The sequence below is a fragment of the Mustelus asterias genome, chromosome 10 (assembly GCF_964213995.1).
Source record: "Mustelus asterias chromosome 10, sMusAst1.hap1.1, whole genome shotgun sequence".
NCBI lineage: Eukaryota > Metazoa > Chordata > Chondrichthyes > Carcharhiniformes > Triakidae > Mustelus > Mustelus asterias.
In genome coordinates, this window is record NC_135810.1 from 57,853,346 (window position 1) to 57,877,802 (window position 24,457).

Here is a 24,457-nt window from a genome sequence, read left to right on the forward strand (position 1 = left end):
AGAAGTCTACAGGTGGGATTCTAGGTAGAAACCAGGTGGAATGGGAGTTAAAATAGAACATATAATTTCCTGCTGCATATCTGCCCAAGACACCAACCTGGATCAGTAGATATCTCCTATAACTATACAAATTGAGGTTACAATGGCACACTTAATGGGGAATGTGTCTTATTCCTGCCATTTGAAAAACAATTCAATAGGTGGGAAGGTGCATGGGATGCCTGCTATATTTCCGGTGTAAACTCCCAGGTAAGTGGCAGCTCACCCACCACTGATCTTCTCAAAAGTTGTTGGTAAGGAAAACTGTCCCTGAACCTTTCTGTTTCTATGAAACATCCTATATTAGTAAGTAGAATAATTACTGGATACAGGTAATATTGATCATCTTGTATTATTGATAAGGTTCAGGTTAACCATATTATTCTAATGAGAATAAGGTGGTGCATGTGGCGCCGGCAAAGTCAATTTATCATGGATAGAAGTCATGCATACTAAAGAAGCATGATTCTTGCTATTGGGAGTATTGCCTTTGAAACAATGGGACCTAGATCTGGATAAATTGAGTTGCTCTGAAATGCAGGTGAGTTATCTGTCAATGTAAAACTATTAATCCCAGTCAAGTGGAAATACAGGATGACTTACTCACATGGTATATGCTTTGGTAAGGTGATCTCCACACATTACAGTGCTGATCTTGTTAGTGTTACTATTATGCCACTAACAAAGATATTTCTTTTTTACCTTTGCATGCGTATTTACAGGATTCCGGAATTTGCACATAGATGATCAAATGACTCTCATTCAGTATTCTTGGATGGGCTTGATGGCATTTGCAATGGGATGGAGATCATATAAACATGTCAAAGGAAAGATGCTGTACTTTGCTCCAGATCTGATATTCAATGAGTGAGTAGATCCAATCTTACACACACTGAAATAGTTGTACTACATTAGCTTAATGGTGATCATGCTGCTGGTCACTGTTTATTTCCATTCGGATTACATATTGAAGAACCAATGCAGCAGTCTTGTTGCATTGGTGATCAACTGCTAAACTGTGCAGGTCCATCATTTGGAGGTCCAACCTTGCTTGAGTCCATGAATACAGGTCATTTAAATAATTGGACTGTGCTTTCTATTCACATTGACCCATGTGTATGCAGCCCTATTCGAGTGAGAGTAGGATATGCAGCAGAAAGAAGTTTAATGGGTGCTGTCGGGTAAAAGGGAAGTGCCAGCACAGCAGGGCAAAAATTCCGTCAAAAGGTTGAAAATAACTGAAAAAAATTGTCAGCTTTTCCAAAAGCTGTATTTGGGGAAAGAAGAGGTGTCAGAAAGGCAAGAGAAGGCAATGTAGAGGCATGTAGCAGAATCTATGAGCAATTAGCAGAATATTCAGCATCCATACCTTGTTTAATGTGGGAAAAGTAATCAATATTGCTATCCAAGGTGAATGTGAAGAGGGTTTACCTGTTTTGTACTCCAAGCATCCATCATACAAGACAACAGTGCAGCATGCCCAGAAAAAAGTGGCAGCCAGGCTTAAACCTGCCTACAATACCAGTAGAATTTGTGAAGCAGGTGATTGAATTTTGGGATGCGAACAAGCTAAATGAATCAGCTGCGTACCATAGGGCGAAATCTTACCAAAACAATTCTAAGCCTAATGAGCGTGAAAACAGGAGAGAATCACACCCATTTTTGGGCGAGTTAAAAATCCAATCCTTCCACACTCTGACCAAAAAAAAGAAACAAGATCTGTTTCCTGCCAGAAGGGGGAGGTGGTGTGGCCTACGCTCGCCAAAAGCCAGCAGCTCACAGCATGCGCAATTGCGCATGCACAGATCTCACTTCCTTTTTATATACTGTTATCATCTGTACATATATTCTATATCTATATAGCTCTTATCATCTGTATGTATATTCCTGACTAGTTTACTCTTATTCCATTTTTCCCTTTTATTATCAACTATGGTGGCTCTTTGCTGATTACCATAACATTTATAATTCTCAGATTTACTACTATTCCTTGCATCATTATAAACCTCTTCTTTTAATCTAATACTATCCTCAACCTCCTTAGTAATCTCACTGAGACTTTATTTTTCAATTTAATGTATTTTTGTTGAATTATTTTAATTGCTTGATGGCAGTGGTCAGAGTGTGAGATATGCTGAACCATGAGATTACGGATTATCATGGAATATAATTCTGATGTTGATGGCTTGCAGCACCTCATGGATGTCCAGTTTTGAGCTGCTGGATCTGATCTGATTCTATTCTAATTGGGGGTAGTGCCATAAAACATGCTGGAGGCATCCTCAGTGTGAAGATCGCCTTCATCCCCACAAGAACTGTGCAGTGGTCACTCCTCCCAATACTGCCATGGAAAGATGCATCTTCGATAGGTAGATTAGTGAAGACAAGGTCAAGTCTTGCCATCTGTTGCAAGGCTGGTCTGCCAGCTATGTCTTTCAGGCCCAACCAGCTCAGTCAGTAATGGTGCTACCAAGCAATTTTTAATGGTGGACACTGAGGTTCTCCACCGAGAGTACATTCTCTGCCCTTGCAACCCACTGTGTTTCTTCTAATTCTTGTTCAACATGGAGAAGTACTGACTCAGTAGCTGAGGGAGAGCAGGTGGTAATCAACAGGGTGTTTTCCAGTTCTTGTTTGACCTGATGTTGTGCAGATTTCATGGTATTTGGAGTCAATGTTGAGTACTCACAAGGTCACTCCCTTCTGGCTGTATACCACTGTACCACCCCTGTGTTAATGGTGAGTGTGCGTCATGCCTTCTCCTTCCTTCGATTCTCCTGCAGGTGAATGGGTGGGTAAGTGGGTGGGTGAGTGAGTGGGTGAATTACACACTCACCCACTCACTCACCCATTCATTCATCTATTCACTAACCAACACTCATTCATTAAAATATTTGAGACCTTTAAAAACTTACATGAATATGGCAACTAATGTAGCCTTCAACATGCTTGTGTGTGAATGAGAAGGTTGATGGGTGAATGAGTGGGTAGGTAAGTGTGTGGGTGAATGGGTAAGTGAGGAGTGAAGAACAACCAGATCAGGTGGGAAGTCTGGTCGGGTTAGGTAGTTGGGTTGGGGGGAGATGTTGTCGAGTGGGGGGTGGCTATCAGTTTGGCCAGACACATTTTAGTCAGATGGGCAGTCTGATCAGGTGGACAGTCGGGTTGGCGAAGGTGGTTTTGGTTGAAAGGGATGGTCGGGTCAGGTTGGAGGGTTGGTTGGGTCGGGGGTCAGGTTCTTTTGTAGTGGTGGGGGAGAGGGTTGGGTTGGGAAGCTGATGGGGAGGGGTGGGGGTTCGGTTCAGTTTAGTTGTGGTACTGAGTTCAGTTATGCTGGCTTGTCTCTAAATTAGGCCAGGTACTAACTAGCGTAATGTTCCCTGGGCAAGTATCCAGGTAAGTCCCACATATCCAGCCTGAGCTCAGTGCCGGAAACATTCAGGGAGGGTTTCAGGCAGCAAAATCAGCCCATTGGAAATTTAAAATTCCCAGGCAATTAGAGCGTACGGGCGCACACCACTTCTTCTACTGGACCCTGACACACAACACATACTTAACCCCAGATCTCACTGTTGGGAAGATTTGGACTATTATATTTGTACTTTCAAGAATCACAGTACATGTTTGGAAATATTAATCCCTTGTAATTTATAAGGCAGTTCAACAGAAGAAAACAATTAAAGAAAAATATTCACCCCCAGGTTCACAGGGTGACTAAAGATGGGGATTTAGTGGTAATCTTGCCAGCATTGCCCCCATCCTGAGAATGATATATTTTCTTAAATTATATTTAATATCAATAACATCTTTATTTAAACTGCAGTTTGATTGACTTGAGTGTAATGAGATAGATTTCCTGTCATGGAGAATATCTGACTGGAAGATGGCAGGAAATCATGGAATCCTTACAGTGCAGAAGGAGGGCATTCGACCCATCGAGTCTGCACCAACTCTCCGACAGAGCATCTTACCCAGGCTCACTCCCAGCCCTATCCCCAGAACCCCGTGCATTTATCTTGCTAATCCCCCTAGCCTACACATCTTTGGACACTGAGGGGCAATTTAGAAACATAGAAACATAGAAAAACTACAGCACAAAACAGGCCCTTCGGCCCCACAAGTTGTGCCGAACATATCCCTACCTTTTAGGCCTACTATAACCCTCCATCCTATTAAGTCCCATGTACTCATCCAGGAGTCTCTTAAAAGACCCTATTGAGTTTGCCTCCACCACCACTGACGGCGCTCGATTCCACTCACCCACCACCCTCTGTGAAAAACTTCCCCCTAACATTTCCCCTGTACCTACCCCCCAGCACCTTAAACCTGTGTCCTCTCGTAGCAGCCATTTCCACCCTGGGAAAAAGCCTCTGAGAGTCCACCCAATCTATGCCTCTCAACATCTTATATACCTCTATTAAGTCTCCTCTCATCCTACATCTCTCCAAGGAGAAAAGACCGAGCTCCCTCAGCCTATCCTCATAAGGCATGCCACTCAATCCAGGCAACATCCTTGTAAATCTCCTCTGCACCCTTTCAATCTTTTCTACATCCTTCCTGTAATGAGGCGACCAGTACTCCAAGTGGGGTCTGACGAGGGTCTTATATAGCTGCATCATTATCCCCGGACTCCTAAACTCAATCCCTCGATTGATAAAGGCCAGCCCACCATACGCCTTCTTAACCACCTCCTCCACCTGCGGGGTTGATTTTAGAGTCCTATGGACCCGGACACCAAGGTCCTTCCGATCCTCTACAGTACTAAGAGTCTTTCCCTTTATATTGTACTCCTTCATCTCATTTGACCTGCCAAAATGGACCACTACGCATTTATCTGGGTTGAAGTCCATCTGCCACTTCTCCGCCCAGTCTTGCATCCTATCTATGTCCCTCTGTAACTTCTGACATCCCTCCAGACTATCCACAACCCCACCAACCTTCGTATCATCGGCAAACTTACCAACCCATCCCTCCACTTCCTCATCCAGGTCATTTATGAAAATGACAAACAGCAAGGGTCCCAGAACAGATCCCTGGGGTACACCACTGTTGACCGACCTCCATTTCCCATCTATACCCACTCTCTGCCTCCTTTGGGCAAGCCAGTTCTGGATCCACAGGGCAGCACCCCCTTGGATCCCATGCCCTCTCACTTTTTCGAGAAGCCTTGCATGAGGGACCTTATCGAACGCCTTGCTAAAATCCATATAAACCACATCTACCGCTTTTCCTTCGTCAATGTGTTTAGTCACATTTTTGAAGAACTCCACCAGGCTCATAAGGCACGATCTGCCTTTGACAAAGCCATGCTGAGTATTCTTGAGCATACTAAACCTCTCTAAATGCTCATAAATCTTGTCCCTCAGGATCTTCTCCATCAGCTTACCAACCACTGAGGTTAGACTCACCGGTCGGTAATTTCCTGGGCTATCCCTATTCCCCTTCTTGAAAATAGGAACCACATCCGCAATCCTCCAATCCTCCAGCATCTCTCCCGTCTCCATCGACGACACAAAGATCATCGCCAAAGGCTCTGCAATCTCTTCCCTCGCCTCCCACAGTAACCTGGGGTACATCCCATCCGGACCCGGAGACTTATCTATCTTGATGCCATCCAAAGATTCCAGCACAACCTCTTTGTTAAAGTCCACATACTCAATCTTTTCAGTCCACCGCAAGCCCGCAGTACATCCACCCAGGTCCTTCTCCTCTGTGAAAACCAAGGCAAAATACTCATTAAGCACCTCTGCCATTTCTACTGGTTCCATACAGATTTTCCCGCCTTCACCTTTTATAGGCCCTATGCCTTCACGTCTCATCCTTTTACTCTTCACATATTTATAGAACGCCTTAGGGCTTTCCTTAATCCTACCTGCCAAGGCCTTCTCATGACCCCTTCTGGCTCCCCTAATTTCCTTCTTTAGTCCCTTCCTACAAGCTGTATACTCATCTAGATCCCTATCTTCGCCAAGCTCTCTGAACCTTTTGTATGCTTTCCCTTTCTTCTCGACTAGGTCCCGCACAACTTTCATGCACCACGGTTCCTTTAACCTGCCAATCCATCTAATCTGCACATCATTGGAATGTGGGAGAAAATCGGAGCACCCAGAGGAAACCCACACCGACACAGGGAGAATGTGCAAACTCCACATAGAGAGTCATCTAAGGCTGGAATTGAACCTGGGTTGCTGGCACTGTGAGGCAGCAGTGCTAACCACTGTGCCACCGTGCTGCCCTAAATGTGCCTGAGAGCCATCTTACTGCCTCTCTGATTTTCATTGCCACCTCCAGAAGAAGCAGTGACAAAGGAGAACTTACACGACAGGTTGTTATGATTTGGAATGCACTGCATGTAAGGATGGTGAAAGCTGATTCAATAGTAACTTTAAAAAAAAATAGGATATATATTTGAAAAACAAACATTTGCAAGGCCGCGGAGCCTGTTTTCCTTGTCCTCCACTGCTCACACCCTGCTCCCTCCTCACCACGGGGGCTTCATTCATCAATATGTAGCTCAATGGGCACAAATCTACATGTGAAAATGCCTGTTACCAAGGTTACCAAGGTTTACCCCAGTCCAACGCCGGCATCTCCACACCAAGGTGAGAGCCAGGATTCCTTTATCATAGGATCATAGAATCGCTACAGTGTAGAAGGAGGCCATTTGGGCCATTGAGCCTGCACCAACAATAATCCTATCCAGGTCCTATCCCCATAACCACACCTATTTACCCTGCTAATTCCACTGACACCAGGGGCATAACCAGTCAACCTAACCCACACATCTTTGGACTATGGGAGGAAACTGGAGCACCCAGAGGAAACCCACGCAGACACGGAGAATGTATTTCTCCATGTCTTACTGCAATTTGTAGTGGCACCATTACTTCTAAGAATGCATTACTGGTGCATAGGAAGCAAGGATACGCCCTGCAACCAACATTCACACTTAACATTAGATATGAAAATTAATTTGTAATAAGATATAAATAGCTGGAATCAGTAGGATTTGAATTAGCCTTCCAGCCAGCTACAGGGATTATGTGACAAGATATTGTGGGGTGAATGTAGGGTAGATTTTCTCCAAGCAACACAGTTCTGTCTAAGCTGTGAAGCTGCACGGCCCTGCAGCAATCCAGAATGTTCCGCGCAGTGAATAAACAGACTGTGCACAAGCAACATTCCCTTTAAGATGTGTGCATGCACAGCTACGTGGCAATCTTAAAGGGACCACATGGAAATTGTGCACAACAAACAGAAATGAAAGAGAACATTGGATGGCACCAGATTCAGCCTCCTGAGCATTGCCCGGCACACATCAATCTTCCTGCTCTCAACTGTCCCGGTAGTGCCAGTTTACTGGTGTAACTGAAGGAGAATAGCTAATGTTATATCTTAAACCGTTTTCCTGCAGAGTGGTGGTTAGCAGTGCTGCCTCAGTGCCAGAGACCTGGGTTCAATTCCAGCCTGGGCTGTGTCTGTGTGGAGTTTACACATTCTCCCATGTCTGCGTGGGTTTCCTCTGGGTGCTCCAGTTTCCTCCCACCCTCCAAAGGGTTAGATTAATTGGCCATGCTAAATTGCCCCTTAGTGTCAGAGAGATTAGCAGGATAAATACATGGGGTTAAGGGGATAGGTCGTAGGCGGGATTGCTGTCGGTGCAGGCTCGATGGGCCGAATGGCCTCCCTCTGCACCCTGCACTGTAGGGATTCTATGATCCTATGCTAGGATTTAATTCCAATGAGTAAGATAGAAGAGAGAGAAAAGATAGTAAGAACAAATTAATGTACCAACTCCTCGATTAAAAGATAATTGTTCAAAAAGAATATTCCTCTGATTTTCTCTTCAGGCTGCCACATTGAGGTGGTCTTAGAAAACTTTGCAATTCGAAAATGTTTAATCAGCTTTAATTTAAGTAAAGGCTGTTTAAAAGCTCTCTGTTCTCTAGCTATTTGATTTCACTGCCACCGCATATTGCCTACATGCCGGCTAATTAGCACAGGGAGTAAATAAAAATTATTAAAATGAGCTAATGTCAATAAATAACATGTGAGCGCCTTTACACACAAATTGCACATCATATGGGTGAAGCACAGTGGTGTTGCTGCCATCACAACTGGAGCAACTATATGTCCCAGAACAAACAACTGGTTTGGATTTACTTTTCTTTTAAGTAATTAATGCTAGAAATGACAAGAGTTGGGAACGCTGCATACATTTTATCTGACGTTTACTTAGATGATTATCCTTTTCAGGCAACGAATGCAAAAGTCTGCAATGTACGACTTGTGTATAGCAATGCGGCAAATCTCACAAGAGTTCATTCATCTTCAAGTGACCCAAGAGGAATTCTTGTGCATGAAAACCTTAATACTCCTTAACACAAGTAAGTGAGAATAGAAATTGACACAAGGAAGCAAACCAGCATTCCTTTGCTGAAATTAATTTATGAATTTGATATTTGAAGGGCTTGTCGCATTCCCTTATGAATTATTCTCTGGTTAGATCCTTAAAAGTAATCTGATGTACTCCCCCGTTTGACTGTTTGGGCTTTGAGATTTATCCTGATAATATTGTCAATTACTCTAAGATTTTGGAGCATTCTGAACTGTCTCATGGTGTACTATTATCCCGGATAGTGTCTCAGCTTAACAGCCACAGCAAATACAAATAATAATTGCTCATTCTTTGGATGACCCATGGGGTTGGTTTGATAGCACACTTGGCTTAATAAAGATGTGTTCTCAGTTGAGATTATTGCCTATTTAAGGAAATTTTTTGAAAAAGAAACTTGTCGGAGAAATCAGATGTTCCTGGTCATGTCCGATTTTTATGGAAACCAGCCATTTCTGGTTTCAAAACTTGTAACTCGGCCACTCAACTAAGATCAGTGGCAGCTCAAACAACATTCAGCATCAAACTACTGCTCAGTTGCAGCTTTCTAATCTGCAGTTGTAACTGAGAAGTAACAGAGACTCGGAGGACATTTTAACCCAGAAAAATGGACAGGCTTTGAGTCAACAATCGGGGGTTACCATTGACCAGAGGCTGAACTGAACTGCCCATATGTGGCTATAAGAGTAAGTCAGAGGCTAGGAATCTTGCAGTGAGTAATTCACCTTCTGACTCCCCATAGCCTGTCCACCATCAACAAAGCACAGATCAGGAGTGTGATGGAATACTCTGCACTTGCCTGGATGGGTGCAGCACCAACCACACTCAAGCAGCTCAACACCATTCAGGACAAAGCAGTTGGCTTGTTTAGCACCCGCATCCACAAACGTTCAATCCCTCCACCACCGACAAACAGCGGCATTTGTGTGTACCATCTACAAGATGCAATGCATTAAGACTGCACTTTCCAAACCCACGGCCACTACCATCGAGAAGGGCAGCAGATGCATGGGAACACCACCACCTGGAATTTCCCCTCAAAGTTACCCACTATCCTGGAACACATCACTGTTCCACCATTACAACTGGGTCAAAATCATGGAACTCCCTCCTTAAAGTACTGTGGGTGTAACTATACCACATGGACTGCAGCATTTCAAGGAGGAAGCCCACCATCACCTACTCATGGGCAATTAGGGATGAGCAATAAACGCTGGCCCAGCCAGTAATACCCACAGCCCATGAATGAATTTTTTAAAAAGGTAGAATGTTAAAACATTAAAAATATAAATCCTGATCCAAACCAGTTTTAATGGAGGTAGACAATAAGATAAAAGCAAATAACTGTGGATGCTGGAATCTGAAACAAAAAAGACTCAAAATGTTAGATTTATTCCCTCTCCACAGATACAGTGTGGCCTGCTGAGATTTTGCAGCATTTTCTGTTTTTATTGTTAATGGAGATTGGTTAGGGAGCAGGCAAACAACTCATTCATGTGCTTCATATTTAAGAATCATTTTAAATTTAACTCTGGTTGGCCAGATTTTTCACCGACCCCAGTAGCAAAGGGAAAGTGAGGGCTGCGGGATGCAGAAGCAAAGCGCCTTTCCAATTACCTGCCGGAGCCAGTGTACCTGCTTCTCCAATCCACAGTGATCAGGCAACCCGCACACTCGCCCATCCTCCCACTACTCTTCCGATCACTCCTCCTGACACTACTGATCTCCTCCCCAAGGCCTTCAAACTTTCTTCTCTTCTCCATCCAACCCTTCCGATTGCTCCTGATCCTAACATCCATTCTGCCCCCGACCCCAGTCTTCCCATGCTTCTGGTTCCTTTACCACTCCCCAGCCCTCCCCGATCTTCCCCAGCTCTACCCTACTCTCTTACCGCTCTCTGGTTCAAGTTGCCCCCCTGCACAACAGCACAGCCAGCCTCTCAAACTGGCTGGCTGCAGCCAGAGAGACAAAACAGTAATCGGGTCCTCCCAATAAATCAGAGAGAACCTGTGGGAAACCTGTTCTTCTGACTTTCCTGACCTCAACAGACTTCCTTGCTCCCTCCCTGCCTCTGAGTTAATATCCAGCCCAAGGAATTTGATACTGGTCACAAGATATCAAACATCCACCCTCTATGTATGTGTGTCAGATACCTCTCCACTAGCAAGCTGAACTATAAGAAGCTGCTTGCTAAGGCTGACTCATAGCTCACATCAGCGAAGTACTTCTGCTGGCAACATTGAGAGTGGGTGACAGGCCACTGAGGCAGTGCAACAATGATGTTAACCATCTGTTTTTATGTGGGAAGAGCTTAATTGAACTGATTTAACTGCTGAAAAATGCAGCCTATTATTAACAATCGTGACCTGTATCATATTGCACTTCCACTTTGGAACAATGTTTCAAATTGCATAAATGAAAATGGACATTGGCAAAAAGGAAACAGGCTAACCAGATAATGGCTGGAGCAGCCCCATTCTGCATGAGTAGCATTTCATGTAGAGTTGTCACGGGAGGGACAGCCAGGAGAGCATTTGTAAAGACACCCTTTCGGAAGTTCAAGCTAAATAAGGTTACATTCAATTATTCACTTCTGTACTTACTATTGCATTCAAAAAAATCCCAATAGCATTTATAGACGATAGTAATGATTTGGAAATTGGCGCATGGAAGCTCCGGAGGCCAGTGGAGTCTTAGTTTCTTGAAGACAAGCAAGGAAAAGCGGCACAGTGGTTAGCATTGCTGCCTCACAGCGCCAGGGACCTGGGTTCAATTCCAGCCTCAGGTCACTGTCTGTGTGGAGTTTGCACGTTCTCCCTGTTTCTGCATGGCTTCCTCCAGGTGCTCCGGTTTCCTCCCATAGTCCAAAGATGTGCGGATTAGGTTGATTGGCCATGCTAAATTGATCCTAGTGTCAGGGGGATTAGCAGAGTAAATACGTGGTGTAATGGGAATAGGGCCTGGGTGGGTTTGTGGCCAGTGCAAACTCGACGGGCCGAACGGCCTCCTTCAGCATTGTAGGCATTCTATGAAACAAGGTAGAATGGATTAAGGTGAAGATCCAAAAAGGCAGTTGTAACGAAATGCCTCCATTGTGGTTTTGAAGACAAGAAAGGAGAAGGCAAGGTAAAGAGATGTTGGGAGAGTATTCCCAATGGGATGATTGAAGAGGAGTGGACCAGTCATAGACAAGTGAAAGATATGAACGGAAACAGAAAGCTGAAAGGGATCTCTGAACGTAGCAAAGTAAATCCAAGCATTTAAAGATGACAGTAATGCCTGGGAAATTGACCCATGGGATCATCTGGGACCAGTGGAGTCTGGTGAGGACCAGACTAACCAGATAATGGCTGGAGCAGCCCCATTCTGCATGAGTAGCATTTCATGTAGAGTTGTCTTAGGGAAGACCAGCCAGGAGAGCATTTGTAAAGGCACTCTTGAGGAAGTACAAGCTAAATAAGGTTACATTTAATTATTCACTTCTGCAATTACCATTGCATTCAAAAAAATCCCACTATTTTCTTTTTAGTTTCGATACCTGTAAATGAACTAGCACAAGGCATGTATATTTATAATTCTAAATTGTGCTGTGCTGGATCGTCTGCATGATTCAGCAAGGAACAACGTTGAAATGTTTCTGTGGTATCTTGGTTTATCTGTGCCGATCAAACACTATTCAATAGATAAAAGTAAAATACTGTGGATACTGGAATCTGAAACAAAAACAGAAAATGCTGGAAAATCTCAGCAGGTCTGACAGCATCTGTGGAGGGAGAATAGAGCTAACATTTCAAGTCTGGCTCTGACAAAGCGTCTTCCAGACTCGAAACATTGGCTCTATTCTCTCTCCGCAGATGCTGTCAGACCTGCTGAGACTATCCAGCATTTTCTGCTTTTGTTTCACTACTTAATAGAACTGTTTTGAAACAATTTTGCACTATCTTTTTATAAAACAGAAGTTGTAAGATATTATTACAATCTGTTCAATTATAACGTGTTTCACTTTCAGGAAAAATCTTTTATCCAACATGCAGAGTTGTTTTAATTGGAAATGGCAATTATTCATTTCAATTTAAACTATTACTTTTTTAATGTAACTCTTAAAATGAGCACTATTTCATGTGTTGAAATGGGTTTGCAAAATGTGCAGTCTTACCTTTGTTGATCATAAGATCATCAGGAAAGACAGTGCATTTATTGGTATGTTTATCAGTACCACGAAAACACAGGGGATCTCAGAAGTCAAGTAACAACACTGCTGACAAACCAGGAGTGTGAAACCAACAGGAGCAGAAGCACTTTTTTTCCAATACATAAATCTGATAGGCATATAGCTTTGGAATGGCTGGATGTGGAATGTATCCTGCAGGTAAGGAGGACTGAATAGCTCATGGGCAGCATTTGAATGTGATAAGATTTTTTGGTTTGTCTTCTAAAAGGTGAAGTCATGTTTATTGTGTAACCTGGCATTTGGGTTCCGAAAGGAGCCCCATCACTTTGAGAGTAAATTGCAAATGTTCAAAATCTTTGCAAATTAAAGGCTTACAGTGACCTTAATGTTAACAGCCCTACAACTGCTGGAGGGTTGAGATGGAGGGGGTTAAAATAAAATAAACATGGACACATCCCAACTCACTGTATTAGTATCCGTTGCTATTTTTATGACAGCAGGTTTTGTGACATGACAGGACAGTTCATTAACATATTTAAATTGGACAGTGTGATTGGGAGGCCGATTTAAATTTGAGCGTTGCTGTGTGGGTTTCCCAGCTCCCAGGATATCTGGCAGAAAAAGGGTGAAGGCAGTTGCTGGCACAAGAAGACATATGCCATGTGGGGCAAGAGATCTGCTCCTTAAGGCCCCACCATTAACCCATCGTCCTCCTCTTTGCCTATCATGGTCTTTCTCTCTCTTTCCCCACTGCGAACACAGATTTCTCAGCCATCGAAACATCAACACCTGCTCCATGGCATGTTTGCAGCCGACCTTCTCTACAACCCTAAGATCCAATCCAGCTTTCCCCATTCAGAATTGTCCCTCTCTTCTCCTGTGCTAAGTCGCAATCTCTGACCTCCCCAGTCCAGAATCCCAAGGAATTCCAAAGACTGTCCTCAGGGGTCCCCAGCTTCAGCCTCTTCCAGGGTTTTCCCACCCACCAGCCAGCCTGGCTGTGCCCATCGGTGATATGTTTCCACCCGCGAGGCCAATACGGCTCTTCCCTTTTCGTGGAGAGCAGGTGTTTTCCTCGCCAGAGAGAACCTCCTCCAGCGAGGCCATAAAGTCAAGTGAGCCCAAGTGATTGAGCGCTGGGCTCACTAAACACGTAATTAAACGTTACTATACATTACCTTAATTTATTTAGCCTCTTGCCCATTTACGGTGAAAGACTGACCGTGCCGGAAATCCAGCTCTCGCGAGAGCCGAGATCTCCAGCGTGATCCTGATTTCTCGGCTCAATGGGCGGGACGAGCCAGTAAAATCCTGGCTGTGGTGTCCATGGAAGCACCCAAACTGAAAGTGAAAGGATAGGGTTATGTGATGCACTGTCTATGTGAAGGAATAAATAACATTAAACGACCAAAGCGGAAGATTTTTAAAAATATTTTATTGATAAAGTAACCAAATTGATGATTCTAGAAGTCAAAGTACAAAATATGGAATAGATGTGAGGCGTGAAACGTCGTATCTTTTGCAACTGAGACATTCAAAATATTCCACATCCCAAATTAATCAAATCCTGCTTGGCTCACCTGCTCACTTGCTAATGCAAGTTTTAGTATTTTCTTAGCTTCCTTAAAACTATCCTACTTATATAATACAAAGAACATACGCTAACTACAGAAGGAACCTGAAATTCCAAGTCTTTGTGTTTGAATATTATATCCATCGTTCCTCTGATACCAATCACCCTCCTGGTATGTTTCACCCTCCTGAGAAGGGCACCCACAGGCCCTGTGTGCTCTGGTGGTAACTAAACCACACTGAGCTTTCCTGGCTTCACACGATCCAGCTGGCAGATATGATGCACATTGCTCTAATGTGGAATATGCAGGTCCATTCATCATACAACACTCACCAAAGAAAAAGCAATCTGTTGCAGAAGGGCGGGTCGGCACCATGCATTATTTGAAGGGTTGGGCACCCAACTTGCAGGTAAGGTCAATTTAAAGAACTTGTGCTATTGTAAAGTGTCAGGATGTACTCTGATTCCAGAGGAATTATAGGGAATTCCTGGATTTGTCAGGCAAATGTCATTGTATTATCACAGGAAGGACAGAGGATCCGATGACCGATTCACATACAGGCTGCAAGAGGTATGACAGCTTCTGGGTCTGCAGGATGGCAGGGAGATGGAGCAGAACTTTAGAGAGGGCAAGCTGTGTGTGATGTCCTTTGTAAAGTCAGAGCCAGATTCCTCCTTGCACCTTGACAGTGGCAGCAGGCTGTCTGCCAGGCCAGCCAATGCACTTACCAATTTGTGAGCATGTCCACCAGTATTCTCCTGCATGCCACACTGTCAAGTTCTTCATCTGAGTCCCCTGTACCAGAACATGCCTGCAAACTTGCCCATTGGTGACATGGCAACCAAACCATCCTTTAAACCTTTACCTTGGCTGCAACCCACTTGGGACCAAGACTCTCAATATGTAGGTTCCATATACCAGCCTCTGTGCTACACAGTTGGTGGTGTTAAGTGTCAGATCAAATGATGGGATTGCTTCATCGATGCAGTGCTGCTGCTATCTCCTCAGGCTCAAGAGGCTGATCGAGTGGCCTACTTCTGTTCCTAATTCCTATGTTCATATGTGTGCTCTCCTCTTGAGGTTACTGGGGAGGCAGCACTTCTTGTGTGTCTGAAAACAGGAAATGCAAAACAGAAGGTCGGGTGAGAGAAGTGAGTTAGTGTGGAAAGCACACCATTTACAGCTTACTCATAATGATGGATAGCAGGATGAGGGTGAGATGGATGTTGCAGAAATGCATAAGGAAGGATCTCAATGTTCTCAGAGATCCTAGAGCTCTGTTATGGTTGGTCCAATAATGCTGAGAGATGTCTTCTCGAGAAGGCTCAGGAGATGCAGGCACCATTGTCTCCCGCTGGTTTTACTCTGCTGTTTTCTATTGTGTGCCACCTTGTCCTGCAAGACAGAATAAGGAATGCCAGTGATCGGATGGTATGGTGTTGGATGATGTGCATCCCTCTGCTGAATAGTTGGAGGTGTGTTTGTGCAAGAGGTGAAAAGTGAGAAGCTGTTGTTCTTGGGAATTTGGAAGTGAATGTTCACTGCCAGTTCTTCCACATTGTGGGGCCTAATCCAGAAATTTCCCTGAATAGTAGGAAAATAAGCTGTGAGGATGATGCAATGAGATATATGGACCGGTTGTGAATGGGAAAGAACATAACAGATTGAAAATAATATGGAGAAGTATGAAGTTATCCACTTCAGGAGGAAAACTAGAAAATTGCTGTGAAGCGTTTTATCTTGCACTCATCAGGACACATGTAATAATGGCAAATTTCAAACAATCACAATAGTTTACTTGTAAACCAATCAGCACCCAATTTCTCTTGTCATATAAGATTGTTTGAAATTTGACATTTTTGCATTTGTCCTGATGAGTGCAAGAAGAAAAGCTTCAACAACACATTTTTATTTTTAGCAATATTCAAGTTCTGTACTTAAAATAGAAACACAGAATGTTTTTTAGATGGTGAAAGACTAGGGATTGTTCCAAGGGACCTGGAATGTCCTTGTACATGAATCACAGAAAGTTAACAAGCAAGTACAGAAAGCAATTAGGAAAACAAATGTTAGTCTTCATTGCAAAGGGATTGGAGTACAAGAGTAGACACATCTTACTGCAGTTATATATAGGGTCTTGTGGGGCCTTACACAGAGTATTTGTGCAGTTTTGGATTAGGAGTGCAATCAAATGTTCTAAACTGATTCCTGGCACGAGGGGATTTTCCTCTAAGGAGAGATTGAGTAGTTCACCCATGTGCAGTCATTAGAATTCTTGGGCTTACTGATACTGGGTCTTTGGGTTCAGATTCTGGACCTCCCAGGTCACCCGCTTGTGAGGACAGTCCTGGCCCCATACAGATCCATGGCCTCTTCCATCCCTTCCATCTCCACCACAACAACTAAGGCCTCCAGTCCCTGTGACCCTAGAGCCCTCACTCTGCCCTGCTGTTCCTTGTTTGGAATTAACATTGAACATAGAACAGTACAGCACAGGAACAGGCCCTTTGTTCCACAATGTTGTGCCAAACATGATGCCAAATTAAACTAATCCCTTCTGCCTGCCCTTGGTCCATATCCCTTTATTCTTTGCATATTAATTTGCTTATCTGAAAGCCCCTTAAACACCCTTATTGTATCTGCCTGCACCACCATCCCTGACAACATGTTCCAGACACCTACCACTGTGTAAAAAACCTTGCCCCTCACATCTCCTTTGAACTTTCCCCCTCTCACCTTAAGTCATGCCCCCTAGTATTAGACATTTCAACACTGGGAAAAAGATTCTGACTGTCAACCCTTTCTATGCCTCTCATAATTTTATTGACATCTATCAGGTCTCCCCTCAGCCTCCGCCACTCAGAGAAAACAACCCTAGTTTGTCCAACCTCTCCCTATTGCTCATTGGAGCAATAGTTTTCAGCAGTAGCCTCCTGTAATTCAGCACAGCTTCCCTTTAAGAGGCACAAACTGTTGGCAGATTGCACCATACCCTGTGAGTACTCATTGCTGCACTCACTGCTGAATGCAGAGGCAGTGTAGGAACCATTCAGCCCAGTGCTATCTCTATCAGGTAAACCAGGTAGCAACAAATACATATGGTGCCTACCTCCACCGGAATCAACAGACATGTCAAGAATCATGGACCCTATGCCCACTCAGGGAGACAGTGGTGTAGTGGTAATGCCACCAGACAAGTAATTCAGAGACGCAGGCTAACGCTGTGGAGAAACTGGTTCAAATCCCACCACAGCAGCTGGTGGATTTTGGAATTCAATTCATAAAATCTGGAATAACAATCTAGTCTCAGTAATGTTGACCGTGAAGCTATCATTGATTGTCGTAAAAACCCATTTGGTTCACTGATGTTCTTGACGGAAGAGCATTTGCCATCCTTACCTGGCCTACATCTGATTCCAGATCCACAGCAATGTGGTTGAATCTTAATTGTCCTCTGAAATAGGCTGGCGAACCACTCCATTCAAGGGTAAGTAGGGATGGGCAACCATTGCTAGAAGAATAAAGGAAGAAAAAGAAGTGGGACAGGCCAATTTTTTAGCCCCTTGACTCCAATTGAGGTGGCCCTCATGAACATCCTTGTTTATAAGACCATGAGATCTTAATGGGAAGTGAAACATCCCCCAGTCTCAGAGCTAACATCATCTGACTCTTGTTAATTCTTATTCCCTTCTCAGTGGAATATAAGCATGTACATGACTACACAAACCTCATACACAATATCTTGCAATATCTGCTTGAAGGTATCTCTTGGAGCCCAGTATTCTAACATTTTCCGCTTCTGCTCTAAGTCTGCCAGCAGTACCTTCATCCAAGAATAAGCTAACACTTCACAACATCTTGCATTCCTCACACCAAATTTGCAAGTAGTAATAACAGCAACTTGCATTTGTTTAATCCCTTTAAATGTTGAAAACCATCCCAATCTATCTGAAGCCTTTTGTTAGCTATATCAGTGCTATCTGCTTTAACCACTACATGTGACCAGTAAGTTGCACAATTTCCCCACTTTCTGTCCCTCTGTGTAAATAAATTCCTCCTAAGTTCGGATTTGATCTTTTAGAAGCTGTCTTATATTTATGCCCCCTCACCCATCCGAAGTGGAGACATTTTCCCACACCCTTGCTATTGAACTCTTTCAGAACATTCAGAGTCTTTCTCACATCTCTTCAGAGTGTTCCCTTTCCCAGAGAAAGGAGATCCAACCTTCTCAGTAATTCCAGATAGCCATATTCTCTCAATTCTTGTAAACCTTTACTACACTCTCATCAGAGCTCCCACATTCGTAGGATGGAGTGTTTTTTTATGAGTGTAGAGAAGTGCTCACAGTACTCCGTGTAGTGCAACTAATGTTCCATATAAATTTAATATTGCCTCCTTGTTTTTGTATTCTATTCCCCTAGAAATAAAGCCAAGTACTTTTCTTACACTCTTTGAGATCTTATTAACTAGGGTTGCCACATTTATTGATCATTATGTTTATCCCAGATTTCTTTGCTCCTCCAACTTATATTTTTTTAAATTTTCCAAGCCACACAAAGCTTTCTCATTCCCCTACTGAAAACTCTACCACACACTTATCTAGACAGCCATATGAACGGAGTGGGAATGGAGGGATACAAAAGAATGGTCTAGTTTGAACCAGGGAGCGGCGCGGGCTTGGAGGGCCGAAGGGCCTGTTCCTGTGCTGTATTGTTCTTTGTTCTTTGTTCACCTTACTCAATTGAAGTGTATTTGCTGTTTTCCACCCACTCTGCAAGCTTGTTTATATCTTCCTGTTCTTTGATGCAGTCCTCCACATTATTGCCTCTACTCTTTCCCCACACTTGGTATAACCTTCAAGATTGAACACACTTGTGATTTCTCAGTAGCTATCATTTATTTGTATTTGGTGACAAAATGCTTTGTCATGTTCCCTCTGGGACAGTACTTCCTACATTCTGACAGTCCACAAGTTTATCTCAACTCCTACCCCTTTGCTTTCTGTTTTGCAGTCACCTGGCATATGGAGGGCAGAATTTAATGTCACCTCCACCCCACCCACATAAGCCCGAGGCAGATTTGGAGGTAATGAGTGCAATTTGATCAGGCAGGATGGCACAAGGTGGAGACACTGCCAAGCTCCGGGCAGTGAGGATGGAGGGCTGCCTTCCATCCGAGGGCTAATTTAGGCCATTAGGTAACCACTTAAGGCCACTTAAGGACCTTATCCTGCTACCTCCGACATTCATCCAGCAGTGGGAAGGGAACAGTCCTTTGTTCTGGGTGCATTGTGCCTGATGGAGGAATCTGGCATTGGGGGAGGATGCCACGCAAAGCTATCAATACCCTTCCCCCTCCCCTCGCCAGCGCCATCTCCCAGCAACACTATGACACCCAGACTTACCTTTCTCCAGGGATCCAACAACAAAATGTCCATGTGCAATGCCAGCAGTGACCACTGATTCTGGCGGCACTGTTGGTCCCGGAGAGCTGCCAACCTCTGACTGGCCAGCACCTCTCAGAAGTGGGATTTCCATCCTGCTAACGTGAGGCCTGATGCTGTCCAAGTAAGTGCCTGATTGCCTTGAAATACCATTGGGCCTCCTTTATTTTAGAGTTCATATTGGTACTCCAGGCAGTGGACAGGTATGGGCACACTGATAAGGACCAGTTCGGGCAGATGACCTGTTCCGGTGCTGTACATTCTATATAATTCTATGTCTTGGGATATCATGCAAAGACTCATTTCAGTATAGTATACTAAAGGCTGCACAATGTAATGAAGCTCACACAGGAACATTTACAACAGCCTGAAAGAACTGCCAAAAATGTAAGTGCCGCATTATTCCAGCAGTTACCAATTTCCTGACTTCTGCATGTTTGTTGACTCAGTGGTCAGCACTGCTGCCTCACAGCGCCAGGATCCTGGGTTCGATTCCCGCTTGAGTCACTGTCTGTGTGGAGTTTGCATGTTCTCCCTGTGTCTGCGTGGGTTTCCTCCGGGTGCTCCGGTCTCCTCCCACAGTCCAAAACATGTGCAGGTTAGGTGAATTGGCCATGCTAAATTCACCCTCAGGCACTGGAGTGTGATGACTCGGGGATTTTCACAGTAACTTCATTGCAGTGTTAATATAAGCCTACTTGTGACTAATAAATAAAATCTACCTCCACCTGAAACATGATCCTGTCTTTCATTTACCTCCAGAATTGACTGTTTCCCCACCATTTTTATTCTGTGAACACACAGTAGCATTGAACATTGTCAACATCAGCTGTGTTTGGAGGTCATTGTGATAAAAATAATATATAGGGAGACATTAATCAGAATAATTCAAGGTAAAGTGTGCCATTTTGCACTGAACTATACACTGTGCACTTTGACCATTAGTGAGCAGTACTCTCATCTTTACAAATGGTAACCAGCCAGTGGTTCACTCAGAGGTGGTTCTGCTCATCACTCCTTGTCATATTCAAAGGCTTGGAATTTCACTCTTGGATCGGGAACGCACAGCCGGCACAATTCCTGACTCCACAAACCCGGCCTGGCAGAAAGTGCCTCGGAAGTTGGAATTTTTGTTTGGGCTGGCGGGTGGCATTCTCTGTGAGTCGGGCAGGGTGATCCCGGAACAAGAGCAGAGGCTGCCGGCTGAGGAGGCGAGATGGGCGGAAAGCCTTCCTCAGTGCACCAGCACTCTGTTGAAGTTATTTATAAAGTGAATAAAATTAAAAAGAAACAGTCGTCCACCTCTCGCCCATCACATGCCCTCACCACCCACCATGCACACATCATGCCCTATCTATGCCACTTCATGCACCCACCCATAATCCAGTGCCCCTCATACAGACCAACCATAAGCCCCTCATACCTCCAAACCACCCTGTACCCTGGGTGGGAATCACTAATCCCCATAACCCTTTATAGTCCATACGCTAACTTAATGCCAACCCATGCCCCCCACCCATTACCCTATGCCTTTAACCCTTCCATGCCAACTCACCTCGTATCCACCATGTGCAAATCCCAGGAGACATGCTGACAGAAAAGAAAGTTGTGTCTATTGATTTACAAAGAAACACACGAGTAAAGCATTTGATACATTGAAACTATATATAGCTAATTTCCGATGAAAACAAACAAATCCACAAGGATCAGACCTGTTCTTGCCAAATCTAATCGTGCACTTCCGGTTTCAGGCACCTACCTCACCAAAATCAGGCATGAGTGGAGGGAACTGCTGGTTAATATGAGCCGCTCCTCCATGAACCACGGATGTGCAAGTTAGAATTGGCCCCCTTCCCCTCCCACTCCCTACGGAAATGGCAGAGGCCACTTTCAGGGCAGGACTTCCAGATTTGGTCTTTAGCTGGCATTTCCCAAAGGCTCCCCATCTGCCCAAACATTCAAGCTGAAGTGTCCACTCAGAGTAAATCATTAGCTTCATAAAATTAATCTAAATTGACTTATCAAAACAACTTACTTTATTGGCCTGCCATGGACCGCTTTGAACTGTATGTTCTTTTCAAGTAACATTTTCTAACAGTGATTTCCCTCCCATTGCCAGCAGTGTGACTGTAGAATTTGTCTGACTTCCTCAAGGCACATTAATAATATTCTCACACTAAAATTGCTTGATTAGAAAAGTCAGGAAAATCATTTAATATATTCTGAAACATATATTTTCCAGAAATAATCTGCTTTTCAGTTAGAAATAACTTGATACTTCTACACATGGAAATTTCTCAAAGTCCTTTACTCTGAACTGTGAATTACCAGGTTGCTTCCCTTCTCTCATGACCTGGTAATGTTGCATATTTCCTGCCTGGATAGAGACCAAAAAAGGAAAATTTAATGAGAAGAATTGGCCACCAGTTAGGTTTTCACCTGACCACTCTGACGAAGAGTCATCCAGACTCGAAAAGTTGGCTCTATTCTCTCTCCACAGATGCTGACAGACCTGCTGCGATTTTCCAGCAATTTCTGTTTTTGTTTTAGATTTCAGTCTCTGCAGTATTTTGCTTTTATCCACCTGATCTTCCTTTGTTTTGTGGCTGTCTAATTGTTCCAATACCTTATCTAAGTGGCTCCCTCGAGGCAGGAACAGAGAATAAGAAGAGCAGCTGGTTGTCAGAGGGGAAACTGATAATAGTGAGACTGGAGGCACCTGGAGACAGAACCAGTAATCATGCTCCTTTCAACTTGCTGCTCTGTGAATCGGCCCCGGAGGCATCAGAGAGGATTTTCCTGATGATGATATTTGAGCTACCTCTTGTATCCATCTGCTTGTCCATGAAGGATGCCACAGCACAGCCGAGGAGCCAGCTTTGCTAAGCGCTCCAAGCATTCCTGAAAGAAAAAACCTGGCAACACAGCCTCAGTTGTGAAATACTGCACAGCAGATGGCGCTGAAGGCTGCCACTCATTCTGAAGATGTCTGAATGTTTTCACTACTGCACAATAGCATTTCATACAGTCAGAATATCGACTCTGGCCATCAACATGCGGAAGCTGATTGACACATCACCCAGTTGTCTAGATAGTGTGGTAATTAAAAGCTGGTTACCATCGATCCCTTTGCGTTCAGAAGTAGTTACAATTACTGTGAAAGTGGTGCTATTTTACTGGTCTTCCAGAAATTAGATGCTTGCAGATTGGAATGAGTGTGAGTAGTGAGTGAATTGTTAAGTGCGTGCAGCTGTACCATCCCTACTTCAAACGTTTTAAATTGGCAGGTTACACTGAGTGATAGAAAACATTTAACTGCTGTCACATTGACTGAAGCAAAACTGGGAAAAGTTCACGCTTCCTCTTGGCAAGGTCAATTTTTGGTGTTAGCATTTGTAATCCTCCATCCATGATGAAGAAAGAGGGAATCTTTCCTTTCCCGCACTTCTTACAACAATTGTTCAGTTGTCTCATCAAAATAAGGTTCCCCTATACAACCAGCCTTCTTTACTGGCATATTGATGAATTGCAAACTTTTCTTTGCTATTCTAAAATAGTGCTGCTTTAAAATTGTCTTGTGGCAAATATCAGTTTTCAGAGCACTTGGCTGCTAATTGTAAGTTTCACCTGTCACTTAAGGTTAGCTTGCATTGTTCACGTCACCAACTCTTGTGACACCCCTGGATGAGCCAATCATTTCAAACAGCCAGCTGCAACACTGCTGCAATTTCCTGTGCCTGACCCAGCCATGATCTTATTGAATGGCGGGGCAGGCTCGAGGGGCTAGATAGCCTACTCCTGTTCCTATTTCTTATGTTCTTATGTTCTTAAGTGACCTTAGTGCCCACCCACAGAATGCCTATGACATCATCAAGTAGATATCAGAGAACAGGGATGTGGTTAAGCGTGTTGCTATTCCGGTGCACTGTCCACAAATAGGGAGGGAGTTTTGACTGTGCAATGTTGTAAAACAGGTGATGGCTAATCTGCAGCCCAGTTCCCATCCCTAGCAATGTTTATTTTCTTGTCTACGATGGATTTGTTCTCTATCACTTGTTTATACCATAACGCAATCCACTCCCTAGTGCTCAAATCCATGGGCCCCAGAAAATCAGCCCTTTCAAGTTAAATGCAAGTTGCTCTCACTTGGGATAGATCATTGGTGATTGCCACAGTTCCATGATTGCACCCTCATCCCAACTCCTCCCTGTAGTAGGAAACAATATTAGAATTACAATTTGTTAAAATATATGTTTGCAGAATATTCAGGTATTAGCAGTTACTGAATTAAAGTTGCTATCTTTGTTAACTATAAACTAATCTAATGGTATAAAAAATATACTAATTTCAGACTACGACTAAATATTTGCGAGAGATTATTGGCCAGAATATACTTTGACTAAGTATGTTCAATTTTAATTACCATGCAATACCTTGCAAAAAAGCGGAGTAAGATTAGCCTCACAAGTAAAAGGAATGAGTTATGAAGAAAAATTAAGAAGGTTTGGGCTTTATCATCAGATTGTTCAGAGGAAACCTCATCAAAAAATATCTAAAATATTAATTGGAAGTCATCTCCTGTGTTGTAATTCATGAACAAAAGTTTCTCTCTCATCATGTAACTGTATTTCTTTGGGCGGGATTTTATGGCCTCACTCGTCCCGAAACCGTAAAATCCCACCCGAGGTCAATGGACTGTTCCATGGTCCGCCCCTCGCCCGCTCTGATTCCCATGGTCCGCCCCTCGCCCGCTCTGATTCCCATGGTCCGCCCCTCGCCCGCTCTGATTCCCATGGCAGGCGGGGCGGTAAAATTCTGGCCTTTGTTTCTGACCC

General features: G+C 43.8%; 1 protein-coding gene across 3 annotated transcripts in view; it reads left to right on the forward strand.

Moving 5' to 3' along the window:
- The window catches only part of LOC144499613 (progesterone receptor-like), a 314,135-nt gene that overhangs the window by 263,660 nt on the left and 26,018 nt on the right, over positions 1 to 24,457 (forward strand). For all 3 annotated transcript variants that reach the window (XM_078221770.1, XM_078221768.1, XM_078221769.1), the window contains 2 exons: positions 762 to 906; positions 8,296 to 8,426. In XM_078221770.1, the coding sequence (XP_078077896.1) occupies positions 762 to 906; positions 8,296 to 8,426 (276 nt within the window). The remainder of the gene's footprint in view (positions 1 to 761; positions 907 to 8,295; positions 8,427 to 24,457) is intronic.